At 46.9% G+C, this 14,237-nt stretch overlaps 1 protein-coding gene across 1 annotated transcript; it reads left to right on the top strand.

The window, feature by feature from the left end:
- Positions 1–284: 284 nt before the first annotated feature.
- hivep3a (HIVEP zinc finger 3a) lies at positions 285–12,205 on the top strand (the record flags this gene model as incomplete). The annotated part of the gene is made up of 7 exons (XM_080485152.1): positions 285–4,139; positions 4,447–4,631; positions 6,954–6,968; positions 7,629–7,768; positions 7,845–7,922; positions 9,328–9,827; positions 11,792–12,205. The coding sequence occupies 7 exons, from the start codon at positions 285–287 to the stop codon at positions 12,203–12,205; spliced, it is 5,187 nt and encodes a 1,728-aa protein (XP_080341278.1).
- Positions 12,206–14,237: the final 2,032 nt, after the last annotated feature.

The raw sequence follows: 14,237 nt of genomic DNA, 5'->3' as shown, positions 1-14,237 counted from the left end.
GGATACCTCAGGTCAACATGGCAGAGGACTCCTTCAAATCCACCTGACATATCGCAGCTGTGCTCTTCGATGCCACCGTTTCACATCTGATGGCGTCGATTACGAGCAGTAAAGTTTGAGAAATCTAAGAAAACAATTATGAGGCTTGATAGTCGAAAGAAGTGGATCATTTGATAGAGTTGTTTTAAGATAAACCATTTTCTCGGTGAATGATTTGGCCTTGGATCTAGTCTGGCTCAGGCAGACGCATCCCACGTGTCCACCTGAGGCTTTCCTTCCATTTTATGGAGGCCTTGGATCGTCGCCTGACGACTGGGGAGCCGTCCGGAGGTCAAGAACCCTGTAAGCTAGAGTCTCCTAAGCGAGGCCCGCAGCCCAAGTCGCCTTCCCAGCCTCGTCAGACTGGTTCCACAAAGCCTCATGGCACCTCACAGCAACCCAAACAGTCCAGAAGGCAAAACCCAGAGCGCAAACGTCTTAGGCACCAGCGGCAAAGCGTTGACTCAGATTCACTGCCGGAGCACAAACAAGAGGGGGACAATGCAACAACAGTGCCCTCGGTTTCCGGTTTGTCACCAGGAGTGCCATCAACCTCAGCGGAGGCTTCTGCGCCGCCAAAATCAGAAACTCAGGAGGGCACCCCAAAACAGAAACGTGAGCGTAAGCCTCAACGACCCGGCAAATATGTGTGCAGTTACTGTGGCCGCGCATGTGCAAAGCCAAGTGTCCTCCAGAAGCATATTCGCTCGCACACGGGGGAAAGACCCTACCCCTGTGCCCCATGTGGGTTTTCTTTTAAGACCAAGAGTAACTTGTACAAGCATCGCAAATCGCATACCCACAGGGTGAAGGCTGGACTTGCACTCGGGGAGCCTAAATCGTTAGAAGAGCAAGGGACTGAGTCAGAGGATGAAACAAGACAGCTATCATCAGCTTCTTCTCTGACAGAAAGACAAGGCAGTGTATCCTCTATCAAGAGTAGTGAAACGGACAGGGCCAAAGTTTGCACTGAAGGGAGCAGTGACTCCTACGCAGTGAAGAAGAGACTAGCCCTTCGTCTAAATCGAGGAAAACATGCTCCTCAGGACTCTGATGATAAAACATCATCTTTGATTTTAGATAGTAGAGGTAGCACCGAATCAGGCTACTTCTCTCGCTCTGAAAGTACTGAGCAATCACAAGACAGCCCCCCAAACACAAGTGCCAAAAGTTATGCCGAGATCATCCTCGGAAAATATGGACGTCTTGGGCACCTACAGAGGATGTCTCGGCACCAGAACCAGCATCCCTCTGGCCAGGAGGACAAAAGCATCTCATTCACAGTGCCCAAGAAACAGGTAATTGAACACATCACCAAACTTATCACCATCAACGAGGCAGTGGTCGACACCAGTAAAATCGACAGCGTGAAGCCAAGGAGGTTTTCTCTTTCGAGAAAGAACAGTTCAGAGTCTCAAAAGACTGCAAGCATCAAAGAGCCGCTAATTCAAAGCCATAAAGCTGGAGATCTGGGCTATAAAAACAGTGGCTCCATCACCATGGGCGTACCGTGTGAAAAGTTTCATCATACATCCCTGAATGTCGAGCATCCAGCGAGCCAAACATCTTCCGCCCCTCTGTTGAGAAGTCAGTCAGTGCCATCAGCAGCTAGTTCATTTGACGTTTCCAGCAGCTGCTCCAACAAATTTCGCCAAAGTCAGTCTTTTGACGAACGACCGCCCTCTGAAACACAAACGCCTCGACGTTACGGGATGCTTAGAAGGCAGCCGGCTATTGAAATTCCACTTGGTTCTGAAGTCACAAAAGAAGAGCATGAAAGTTCTCGCTCATTTTACCCTGATAGCACAACTACTGTGCCCGACAATAAACAAAACCAACCGCAGCCATATGAGTGTGAGGCTTGTGGCATCGGGTGCAAAGATTGGGAAGGTTATAAGAAACACAAGCAAAGCTTGTGCCCTGCTCATCATCCCAGAAATGAACAAGTGATAAGTCAAATGGAGTGCTCAGAGCTGACTGGCCATGCTGTCAGAGCCAGAGCTTTAACGATGCGCAAGAGAAGGAAAGAAGAGAGTTTTGAATCTGATGACCCCACTTCTCCTTCACTACCGTCTCCTGCCCTCTTGTCGGGGCAAAGTAAAGACGAAAGCAGTGCGGCTAATGAGAGCCCCAGAAGGCCTGCACTGCAAACCTGTTCAGTCATTCAACATACAAGTTCATTTGAGAAACAAGAATCCTTGTGCAATGAAAATCAAGGTGCCGAGGCAGCGAAAAGCTCCTCACCTCAAGAAGAATATCAGCTGGTGCCTCAGAATCGACCACAGCAACAGTCGACAAAGCCTACACCTCGAAAACTTGTCTGTCAATCTAGCGTACAAGTTCCAGAAATCCTGGTGACAGAAGACTCTAACCTGAGTACAGAGACCTCAATCGAGCTAGCCATCACAGCCAAGCCTTCAGAGAAGCCTGATGAATTTCAGTGGCCCCAGAGAAGCCCTTCACTGGCTCAGCTCCCTATTGAAAAGCTTCCTCCAAAGAAGAAGCGCTTACGTCTAGCAGAAGCTGCACAATCCTCAGGGGACTCGAGTTTTGACTCCATTTCCTTGCCACGAAGCCCTAGTCAGGACAGCAGTACCTCGTTTGCATCCAGTCGCTCTACATCCTTTGAAGAGCCAAACAGACCAGAACTGGATGCATCAGCATCAACTTCACTGAGGCAATCAAGAGTTCCTCACATGCTGACGGTGCCTGGAGTGCATCAGCACAGAGAAATGAGGCGCTCAGCATCAGAGCAAGCCCCTCACGAGCCACAGTTGAGCATCCTTATGTCGGAGACCCGCAGCAAGTCTTTTGATTACAGTTGTCTGTCCCCTGAACGTTCTGCAATTGGCTGGAGGGAAAGGCGGAAATGTCTTCTTTTCAAACAATCTGCAGTTGTAGATCCAGATGAGGAGGAGGAGGAGCAGCACCGCACCACCTCAAGATGTAGTCCTGAACGTCTCAGCCCATCCCGAACATCTCAAGAAACCCCACCCTCTGGGTACTACAGTGGTTCCTCTTCGTCTCCACAAACAAGTGACACGGTTTTACGTAATCCAGGGGGATCTCAATGCAAAGAGATCTTCTCCCAGTGGAATCTCAGTCAAAACATTCAGTTGACGGGCAGTAAAGAGCTGTCGGGTACTCATGACCCATCTGTAGCTGTAAAAGTTGAGGCGTGTGGGCAGACCACTCATCAGGCACCTCAGCCCTATCTGACACATGGACCATCAGGGGCAGCCAGAGCTCGCTATCTTCCCATGTCGACAGGGCTGAAACTAGAAATCCCCTCGAGACACGATGATTACTTAGAACTTAAAGTAAGTCAGTCTCACATTCAGCACACAGGCCCACGCATAACTTCCAGTCTGGAAACACTGAGGCCAACCACATCTCCAGCCGTAGCAGTGCGTCTCCAAACTGACACCCTCATGCCAGCATGCGCCATATACACCACGTTGTCTCAAGTCACATCGCCCATCCCCCAGGAGGCAGTCGATGCAGTCTCTTATACCATGGGTGTTTCCACAACTGATTACAGACACCACAGCAATGTAAGCCCAGATCTTCGACCGGTGTGGTCTGACGAAGATCTGAGGACGTCGGGCTCGGGGGGCAATAAGCGCATGCTTTCCCCTTCCAACAGTATCGAGTTCTCACCTGAGTCCCAGCAGCAGCAGAAAAGAGTGAAAGAAGAGGAGGAAAGGGAGGTGGAACTTGCTGACAAGGCGGTGATAGACACGTGTAATCAAGAGCTTAAGCGGGAGATTCAGTCATGCCTACCAGCTGTTTGCTCTCCTGTCTCGCATACCAGCCCTTCCTTCCCCAGTCTGCTTTCCAGCACCTGTAATAGCTGGTGCTATTTGAACTACATCAAACCAAACCCATCCCCTCTGGACGAACAGAAGCCCTCAGTGTATTCATCGTGGTCCACTAGCGGCTATGACCCCAACCCACCTGGCCTCTCCAGCAAAACAGCTCTCTCCCTGCTGCACTGTAAGCAGAGGCTCAGCCCCTCCATATACACTATATCAGCCATGTCCGTCACAACAGCGGAGCAAATGGAGCAAGACGATCACAGAAGGCCCCGCTCTACTGAGGTAATTATAACACCCAATACTTGTCATACCTACTCATGACAAGAAAAAAAAAAAAAATTGTCAGATTGATTGCAATGTGGAATGACTGAGAAAAATAAGACATGAAAAGATGTTTACAAAATCCCTATAATAGTTTCTGAGCTTTCCCAACTTATCCTAGAAGTCCAACCATGTAAAACATCAATATGAGAGAATTACTCCACCAACTGCTATGATACACATCATTCAATGGGAATTCCCAATGTTTGTCTCCCTGGGCATGCTGGAGCAGAGTTGGTGAATTTTCCCATGTCTCTTTGGAGTGTAGGTCTACGACAGCCAGTCATACTTCAGAGACCAGGAGAGAATGGGGAAGGGACAACCGACAGCACATGATACAGACTCAAACCAAAAAGAGAAGGAGGAGGAGGAGGATAAGAAGCATGAGGAGGACTTTATCCATTCGTGCTGTAAAGATAAACAACCCCCTGAAGTTTGGATCCCTGAGCGAGGGTGAGTAGTACCTCCTCCGAACTCAAACATTTAGCTTGTGACACAAGATGACTACTGATCATGCCTGGCGGTGGGGAGAAGGATGCGTCACAGAGCTCGGTATGTTGAGGGAGCTGCTGTCTGTCGGCCATGTTGGAGTGGGCCTTGGGTTTGCTGTCTGCACCAACCGAGTCCGTCTGTTGAAGGGCTGAAGCCCAGAAACTGCCTACCTTCCTCTACTCCTGCAGAGATTCATTTACACCATTCATGGTGTGTGTGTGTGTGTGTGTGTGTGTGTGTGTGTGTGTGTGTGTGTGTGTGTGTGTGTGTGTGTGTGCGTGCGTGCGTGCGTGCGTGCGTGCGTGCGTGCGTGCGTGCGTGCGTGCGTGCGTGCGTGCGTGCGTGCGTGCGTGCGTGCGTGCGTGCGTGCGTGCGTGCGTGCGTGCGGTGCGTGCGGTGCGTGCGTGCGTCTCACTGATGAACATTTGTGCATATGTAGCATGAGTCAAGGACAAAGAAAGATTATGTAACAGAAGATTAGAATGTGCTATTTAAAGTGCCTGTCGTTTTATGTCAGTGGGTTTTTTTCATAATTTTGCTCCTCTTATGTTACTATTTATTTATCTTTTTTGGTGGTGGTGTTTTGATGTCTATGGTTGTCTAACTGTCTTGTTCACATATATGTATTTTACTCCAGTATTTACTATTCGGACAATTTCAGTCTTTTAACTATTTGCTTCTTTTTTTTAAACACAAATGTGTGGATTCCCTCAAAACTGACTTATTTCAACACATACAGATACCCATAGATCTGTTTAAATATTGACATTCCAGTCAGTGTGTGTAAATTGCATTTATTATATCGTAATTAAAAGTCTCACATCTATAACTAGCTGACCTTTGAACTTTAGGTACAGTTCAGAACTTGTTTCTATTTGCATTCAAACGAATGAATTGAATCAACTAGAGTGTTTTTTACACTTGTCTGTATTTGTAGTGTTCAATTTTGTTCTGTATTTACCATCAATGTGTCAGTCTTTAGGGTTAACATGTCTGGTCGATCTGTGTCATTTTGTGTTTTCTTTGTGAGTTTAGGTCTTTTGTGTTTTTTGGATCATGTAGTGATTTTTAGATGTTGATATATTTTTGTGGTTCCTCACATCTCTATGAATGGTCATTTTATTTTGTATATTTAATTTATCTATGTGCATTTCTTGTACATCCTTCTAATTCTCTATGGTTTTCGTGGGTATTTTATGCTTCATTTTTGTATTTTGTGATTATTTCAGGAGGTTTCTGCGTGTGTAGTACTTCTGTGTGTGTTTTTGTTGTTGTTTTTTATTCTGGGAAGTTGTGTCTCTGAATTGTAAGTTCGGTACGGTGGACGCTTGTTGGATGGGCACCATCTTGACTGATGCGGGGCCAGATTTCCTGTGACTGTCGGGTTCAATTTGTTTAATGGAACATCTCATCCCCTCGCTTTCGAACACTGCACTGTTTTAAATCAATGTGCGATACAGCATGTGAGTGGCAAATTAAAATGTAAGTAACCATAGCAACAATCTGTGATCTAAACGCCGTATTGCTAGATGACGGCTATCAGGTGACGGATTCACAGCCAGGAGAGGATCCGCGGTTTGGGCTTGGCCTCACCTTGTTGATGTAGACGACAGCGAGGTCGATGGAGGAGGATCTGGTGGAATCCATGATAAAAAGAGGAGAATAGCAGCGAGGACTCGTGTTCTAATGGAACTGTACGACATAGTTCTGGTAGTTATTTGTATTTGATCTACTTACACACACACACACACACACACACACACACACACACACACACACACACACACACACACACACACACACACACACACACACACACACACACACACACACAGGTAGAGGCTTAAACTAAACCTAGCTGGTCGTGCCACATATAAACACTTGAGGAGATGAGACGGGGGTGAGTGTGTGTGTGTGTGTGGGGGGGGGGGGGGGGGGGGGGGGGGTGCAGAGACGAGCCATCTGTGAGAGCGTCTCTTTTTTCGGGTTTGTGAACGCTGTGAACAAATCCCTGTTGTGACTCATGTTGACGCTCATCGCAGCCTTCCTGATGGAGTGAGTCATCATCATCTCGCCCGCTCGCTCGCTCCTCTCTGTCTGTTCAGCCTGTCTGAGGCACAAAAAGACAAAAATGGAGGCAGCGAGGTAGCAAAGCATGGCTGCTTCTTTTTTTTTTTGCTTTTTTTTTTTTTTTTGCTTTTTTCCTTTTCCATTTCTGGCACCGAGGCTCGAATCTCGGGTGTGATGATTTTTCTGTGAGTGTGTATATGTGCCCTGTTACAGTGTGGGAGTGAAAATGTACAGGCATCAAGTGTTTCTCTTTCATTAAATTGAAACGATCTTGTCCGGCGTTTATGATTGCCCGCCGTGTTTATCCATCCTGAGGTGAAACTAGAAGGAAAACAGCCGATTATAACCAGAACCATTGTTTGTCGCGGGGACGTGTTTTCGTTCCGCTGTCTTTTTTTTTTTTTTCCCCATGTTTATTTGGAGCAGCAGTTGGTCTGGGCTCAGGGTTTCCCCTCCCTCTGCCGGACCTTGAGCTGCGTCGCAGGCGCCCTCCCGTTTGGACTCGGCGGTCGGTGCGAGTGGTGAAGAGTTTTAAAGCGGTGGGAGTGTGGGTGGGGGTCTGGTTTTTGGCTTATGAAAGCTGCTCTGTTGAAGTTTAAGTGGACGCCTCGCTGAGGGAGCCCTCGGTGCATATGGAGGGGTGGACCCCGGGCATCGGCCGCCTTGGTGTGAGCTCCCTGTGTAGTAGAAAGAAAAACAAACATAGAAAACCACTGGAAAAGAAAAAATAAAACCCTGCTCGCAGGTGGTGAAGGGCAGCACAGTGTCCGTCCCCTCTCCTCGTATTGATCATCGCCACCATCCTGAGAGCGGCGGCATCAATGGTTGACTGAAATGGAAACGCTCTGAGGACCAGAATGAAACCTCTTCCTCTCCTCACGCCTACAGATCCAGTAAAAAATGCAGTTTGGTGCATGGTGGAGGTGGAGGTGGAGTGAAGAGCCGGCGCGAGGACTCTGGATCCAGTGCGCTCTCCACGAACTCACCGCCTTGTGACTGTAATCACTGCAGCAACACTATCACAGCCGGTAAGAACATTCCGTAATGATTGTTTTTTTTTTCTTAGTTCACTCTCCAAAGCTCTTCTTTATATTTTAATTCTAGGCAGTCTACCTGCTGAACACCTGAGATCGAAGACCCCCGGAACAGATGCCTGCCGATTCCCCGAAGACGAACATGAAGGTACGTGACGTGTGCTCAGGATCTTATTGGTTTCCTCGGGTCACAAAGTCGCCCCGTGGGCCGCCAAGACTCTTTAGCATGTAGCACGGCGCGGCGCTACTGAATCCACAAAGCGGTGAAACTATACTGGTGTTGCTGCATTCCTACAGTATAACATACGAATGCTGAAAAGAAAAGAACCTCGGTGCATCACAGGACGTTTCCCCGCAGTCTAAACCTACAGCAGCTTGACGAGAAAATGATCCACGAGGACCCGAGCCAGTCCAAACTATCAGCTTTATCAAACAGGAAACTTTTAAAGGGGTCAGATTATCCAGCTTTTCAACACCGTCACATACTGTAGATCTCATCGGTGCACACAAGTTGTATTTAAAGTTTATCGCCCCAAATTCAGCTTTTCTTTGATTTTCCCCCATTTGAATATTGGATCATAGGAGCTGCATTCAGAATCTGCTGTGTCTGTGTGAGCTGGGCTGGCTCCGCCCACACATGCCCATCTTGAGAAGAGGAGGAAGTACTTCCTCTCGTGGTGCCATGTGCCAGAGCAGAGCTGCCTAATTGTGGGAGGAGTCAAAGGGAGGGCCTACCTTGATTGGGATTGGCTAAACCCCCCCCCGATGACACTATATAGGGTTTGATTTCTGATTGGCTGGTTGGAGCAACACACTTTTTAAAAACCTGAAACAAGCCAGGGAGAGAGAGGACAGACCGTCTTCACTTCTCCAGGTATGGGGACGGAAAGTGACTTTTGCATAATACAACCCCTTTAAGCCTAACTTTAAAAGTTGAGACTGTGTCAGCCTCCCAAACTGAACCTGGGATCTGGTTCCACATGAGAGGAGCCCGATAGCTGAAAGCGCTGCCTCCCATTCTACTTTCAGAAAAACGCGCCCGGAACCTCCAACAAGCCAGGACATCATTTTAACTCGGTCTGCAATGAAAACCTCTGAACACGTTCAGCACATCTGTTGTGCTTCTCTGCCGCACATACACAGTTTAACGTTACACGCTGGGTGTTGACGTCGAGTACAGTACTGCAGAGCTCTATTAGAGTAGTCTTTACGATTCACATTTTTGAAAAGACAAAAAATAAAAAAACATTATCATGATGATTTCCTGTGAATCCCATCAGTTCATCTTCTGTCTGAAACAAGCTGTTTTCATTTAGTCTTTAAATCCGACCTGATTTAATCTGTACTCTTTCAACAGTGATGAAACCGGAAAGTATCACCGAGTACTTATACATGTATGCGTCTTATACATATATTCTAAGTATGTATAACTCAGTATATGGAGCTGGTGTTAATTTAAACTTTCACAACTATCTGTAATTTGACACCAGCTTCAATCTTACCACCTTTTTTTCTGAGTGAGTGAGTGAGTGAGGGGTTTTCTTCTGTCGTAGGGGTTCATGGAGACAAATCAGTTCACCCAGATCCAGCAGAGCATCAGTCCTCTGGCCCACAGGGGTCTGGAGATCCTGGGCACGGCCGTGCGGAGGACAATGAGGACAGCAGAGGTCCACCGTCCGACCGCTGTCACACACACAGTGTGCAAAGTCATGTGGGGGAGCCCAGCCCATCGCTCCCCAAAGAACCCCCCTCCAAGATGTCAGCCTGCACCAGGAGGGCCATGTTCGCCCGCAGACGCGTCGACGCCTCGGCGTCCCCCGTGGGGGAGCTGTCCCCGTCTCGCAGCCCTTCGCCCCGCCGGTCCCCCGCCCTTCACTCGTCCACCTGTCAGATCCGCGCCGTCCCGTCAAGCCCCGCCTCGCCGGTCAGAGGCCTGTCTCCTGTCACGGCCCGGTCCCCGGGGTCCGACCCCCTGAGGCCGTTGGACTCCGCGGCCGAGACGTCTGCTCAGACTCAGTGTCCTCCCGGGGAGCAGCCGACCACAGCGAGACCGGTAAGCGGCTCCACAAACGCTCCGGCATAACACCTGTTTACAGCCTCTCCGGTTGTCTCCTCCATTGTTTTCCTCTTGTACAGTTTTTTTTTCAGGTTTCTGCTGCTCTTTGTCCCCGCGTGCATTTAGCCCGGGTCAGGGCCCGGTCCTCTGTCCAAACCGCGGCTCTCGCTCACCTGCAGCACCATCCCCCGCTGTTAGTTTAGCCCACAGTTTGAAATAAATCAGCGTCGGGCTCACAGAGTCAATCTTGTGTGGCTCAGTTAAATCTCAGTAAGTCAACAAGGAGCACAAATATAGATTGGCCGGCGCAGGCCAGGTTATTTAAAAGTTGCACATTTATTGGAAAAGGAAGGAACAAAAAAAAAAAAAAAAGGCAACTCTCTTGGTTTTCTCGCAGACAAATGGAGCCTGCAGCTCCCGGATCTTAAAATAATGCAGGAGCGCTCCCGAATAGACACGACGTGTGTTCCCTGGGCAGCCGCTGATAAAAAAAGAGACGCCGGCCGGTTATATATATCCGTGATCGGAACCCACATGTCGTCGAGGAATATCTTTACTAGTACTGATAAAATAAGAAGAAATAAAAACACGTCGGCTCCAAACCTTGTGGCCGTGTTATGGTGAAACCTCACCACTGGTACGTCTCTAAGGAGGACACACAGTCACATTTACACTCGAGCTACGTGCAACAAACAGCTGAGGAAAGCAGTTTTTATTTAGATAGATATTTGATGCGTGAAAACATGCTGCTGGGAAGGAAGTACATTTTGAAACTCGTTAAAATTCTAAATACAGTGTTTGAGTACATCGGAGCTCATAAATATTATTTATAGCCGCCTCATTGAGCCTTTTATTCCACTGTGTGACAGGAAAAGGAATATTTTTAGGCCTTTTCCATTTTCCAAATTGTGTCCGCACGTGTGACTTTAATCTTAATTTGTACAAAATATCAATGTAATACAGGATTAAAAGGAAAGAAAACCTGGCTATGCAGGAGAGGAATGAAACCCAATGGTGCTTATATGAAATCCTTTATCAAGAAACGTTACTGTAATGGAAAATAAAAATATCAAAGCAACAAGCAGAGAACTGCCACCTCAGAAGTCCTTTGGGTTCTTGTTTAAGGTTGTTAATTAAATTCTACATAAATGCTTGTGGAGTATCAGTAGATGGAAATGATAAAAGGTAAAACAAGTGGTGCACGTCCTCTTCCTGGAGAGCCCCTGTCTTGCGTGGTTTCTCTCTCTCTCTGGTTGAACGTCGTGACTCTGAACACCACCGAGCGCCTAACAAGTCAATGAGTCCCGGCGTTCACGCGACGACGACACTCGGAGCCACTGAAAACGCAACTTTTTGAAAATCATCCGACTTTGTCTGACTTGAAACAGGAAAAAAACTACTTTTCTGAAATGCTGCCGCTGCACAAGCACTGGGGGTGGGGTGGGGTGGGGTGGGGTGGGGGGGGGTTCTAATTTAATTCCCAACATTTTACTTGAGGAACTCAAATTATAACCATTGTGACACCGCCCCCCCCAGGGCTTGACTCTTTTAGATAGTAATTTTTTGAAAATATAGTGTTATATAAACAACTCTCCTTATGTAAAAACCTGTTAATTTTGTGCACTATAGATAATACATAATATTGTAATATGTTTATAATATAATGTGAAATAAATGCTGACTCAAATTGAAAAATTAAAAAAAAAAAGAATGTCATACCCCTTAAAACCAAGAGGGCTTTGCCCCCCCGTGAGTTTCTGCCGTCCCCACCATGGTGACCGGGCTCCTCGGTTCAGGAATCGCAGCCTGAAGGCAAGAGAAGTAAAGGTCACCACTGCCGTCCCCTCCGAGCAATACCGTACATAAATGCTGAATAAAGGAATTTCTCTGAGGGGATTAATGAAGTCTGATTTGTTTAGTTTGTTAGTTTGTCTCATTCAAATGTTTTTTTTTTTTCCCAGTCTGTGGATGACGTGGTTGTGACTCACTTCGCTCCTCCACCCACGCGTCCCGGCGGAGCCCACAACCTCCTGAGCCACCTCCCGCTGCACTCCCAGCGGTCCGGCAGAGCCCCCAGCCTCCTCATCCCCATCGGGGGGATCCACATGATCCAGCCGCGGTCCCCCCTCCCCCTGTACAGGTTGGTGAGTAGCCCCCCGGCGGTGGCCGCTCACCCCCCCGGCGGTCCGCCGCGGAGACGGGATACTCTCAAAGAGACGTCGCCCGCCGGCGGCCGCGCCAGCCCGCCGGACCCCGAGGCGGCGGCGGCGGCGGCGGCGCCCCCGAGCACGGACACGCCCTCCACCGAGAGACGCGCCGACCCCGCGACCTCTCAAGGCCAAAAAAAGTCTCCGCCCCCGCAGGTGCAGCTCTGATAGGAGGCGGAGCCTAAAGAGGGGCCGTGCAAAGGGGGAAAGAAGAAAAAGACTTGGAGAGCGACACAACGAGAGCACTTGAGCACCGCTTCTGAATGACGCTGTTATGTAATTACATGAATAATATATACGGACACCATGTTAGATATGCAGTATGTTTTGTAAATCTTTTCTACCCTCTCGTTCGATGTCATCTGTGTTTTATTTATTTATGTGCTATTATGCAAAAATTCTGTACTATATGCAAAAAGCAGCTGGAATGAAAATAGACAAAAAGTTTGAATCAGTTTCCTTATTAATCCCGTCGACAGCTCTATTATACTATTGCTGTGTTAATGTACTGTATTACCAGAATGGATATAGAAAGGTACCACAGATATTTATTCACCCCCCGAACAGTATTTTGAAGTGCAATTTTATGTCAAGATTGTGGTTTGACACATTATTTTTTAAAGGCTGTGATTATTATTATTATTATTATTATTATTATTATTGTCGTTCGGATTCTTCTTCTTATTTGTCGGATTTCTGTCGTCGTCTTTTGTGTTCAGAGAAGCAGAGTTCCGATCGACGCGTCCGTACGGCATTGACCTTTGATATCCAACGAGGAAACCCCCGTCTCACCACCGCGGTGGCCGCGGCACCGACTCTCTTCCACGTTGTTTTCACAAACAGATACATGTATTTTTGTGTTGTTGCTTTTCTAAACGATACAATCACTCTGCCATTTTCATGTTTTGCCATTAAACTTCTCATTTTTACAGATTTATATTAAAACGGTGGCGTGCGCGTGGTTTTTTTGAGGCTGCCATTCGTCTCTTCGCCGTCTTGAGAAAGTCGTCCAGCCCCGTTGTCATGGCGATGTTTTCAAGCGAAACCTGAAAGCTGAAACCTGTTTGTTTACTCGGCAGCAGCAGCACCCGGAGCCACTGAAAACACCGCGTTTTTGAAAACGGCTCCCAAGTTGCAACCTACTGAAAAGGCGCCAAGGCCGTCTCCATGGAAACGGGGGGGGGGGGGGAAATGCAACTTTTCTGAAGCACTATTACTGCACATGCACACCGCCGCCGTAGTAAACGGACGCGAACTACGTCAGCATTTCCGTGGAAACGGATCTCATTTGGTTTTGAATCGTTTCGAAACTATTAGGAAGTGAAATGTTCCGTTCACCACATATAGGATTAAAAGTTTAAAGCATTTCATTTTTGGAAAAATTCAGAGTAACTATGGTTTTTGGGTTAAAAAAAGAAAAACAGGAAAAATGTTTTCTTTAATTAATTTGTGACTTTTAAGCTAAATTGTAAAGAAACGCTTCCATTTAATTAAAGTTTTTAGAGATGCACCTTTATGAGAAATGAAAAATTTGGTGAAAACTGGAATTGGAAAAAAGGTCAATAATTAAAACACCTGCCAAAGAAATCAAAAGTGAATCATAGTGAAAGGGATATTATGTATTTAACGTGGGAGGGATGGACGGTGGATGAAGTGAACCTTTTGGCCACATGGTTGGTGTGTCAGAGGAGGAGAAATTAACAAACTTGACGACTTCAGGGAGTTTTGCAAGTCTAGACCAGTGAGTCTCGACAGGTGGGTTGTGTGCTAAAAGCGGGTTATTTAAATCTTCGTCTGGCCCAAAAATATTTCAAAAATAACAAATAAACACGGAAGATGATCTATTTCTGTTTAAATACACTCATTTAGTGAAGAAGACAAAAGAAAAAAAAAAGGAAAAGTAAGAAAAAAAGGGGGGAAATAAAAAGAAATCTCTGGTTCTGCTCTACCAAGTCTGAATCACACAAAAACTATAAACAGTTAAATAGATAAAGCAGCGAAAATAGCCAAGATCCAGAAAATGAGTAAAGTTGGAAAATCTATAAAAAAAAGAGAAAACGATCGCTAAAGATGGCTTCAAAAGCTAAAATATAATAAAGTATATTAAACTGCAGCTCTGACACTTCAGGAAGGAAACCTCAGTTTTTGTATGTATAGCATATTTTTTAGCTGTTCTTTTCAGATAATTAACATTGTTTGG

Source organism: Lipophrys pholis, assembly GCF_963383615.2.
Source record: "Lipophrys pholis genome assembly, chromosome: 17".
In the NCBI taxonomy this organism is placed as follows: Eukaryota; Metazoa; Chordata; class Actinopteri; order Blenniiformes; family Blenniidae; genus Lipophrys; species Lipophrys pholis.
This window is presented reverse-complemented; position numbering and strand designations above follow the sequence as displayed.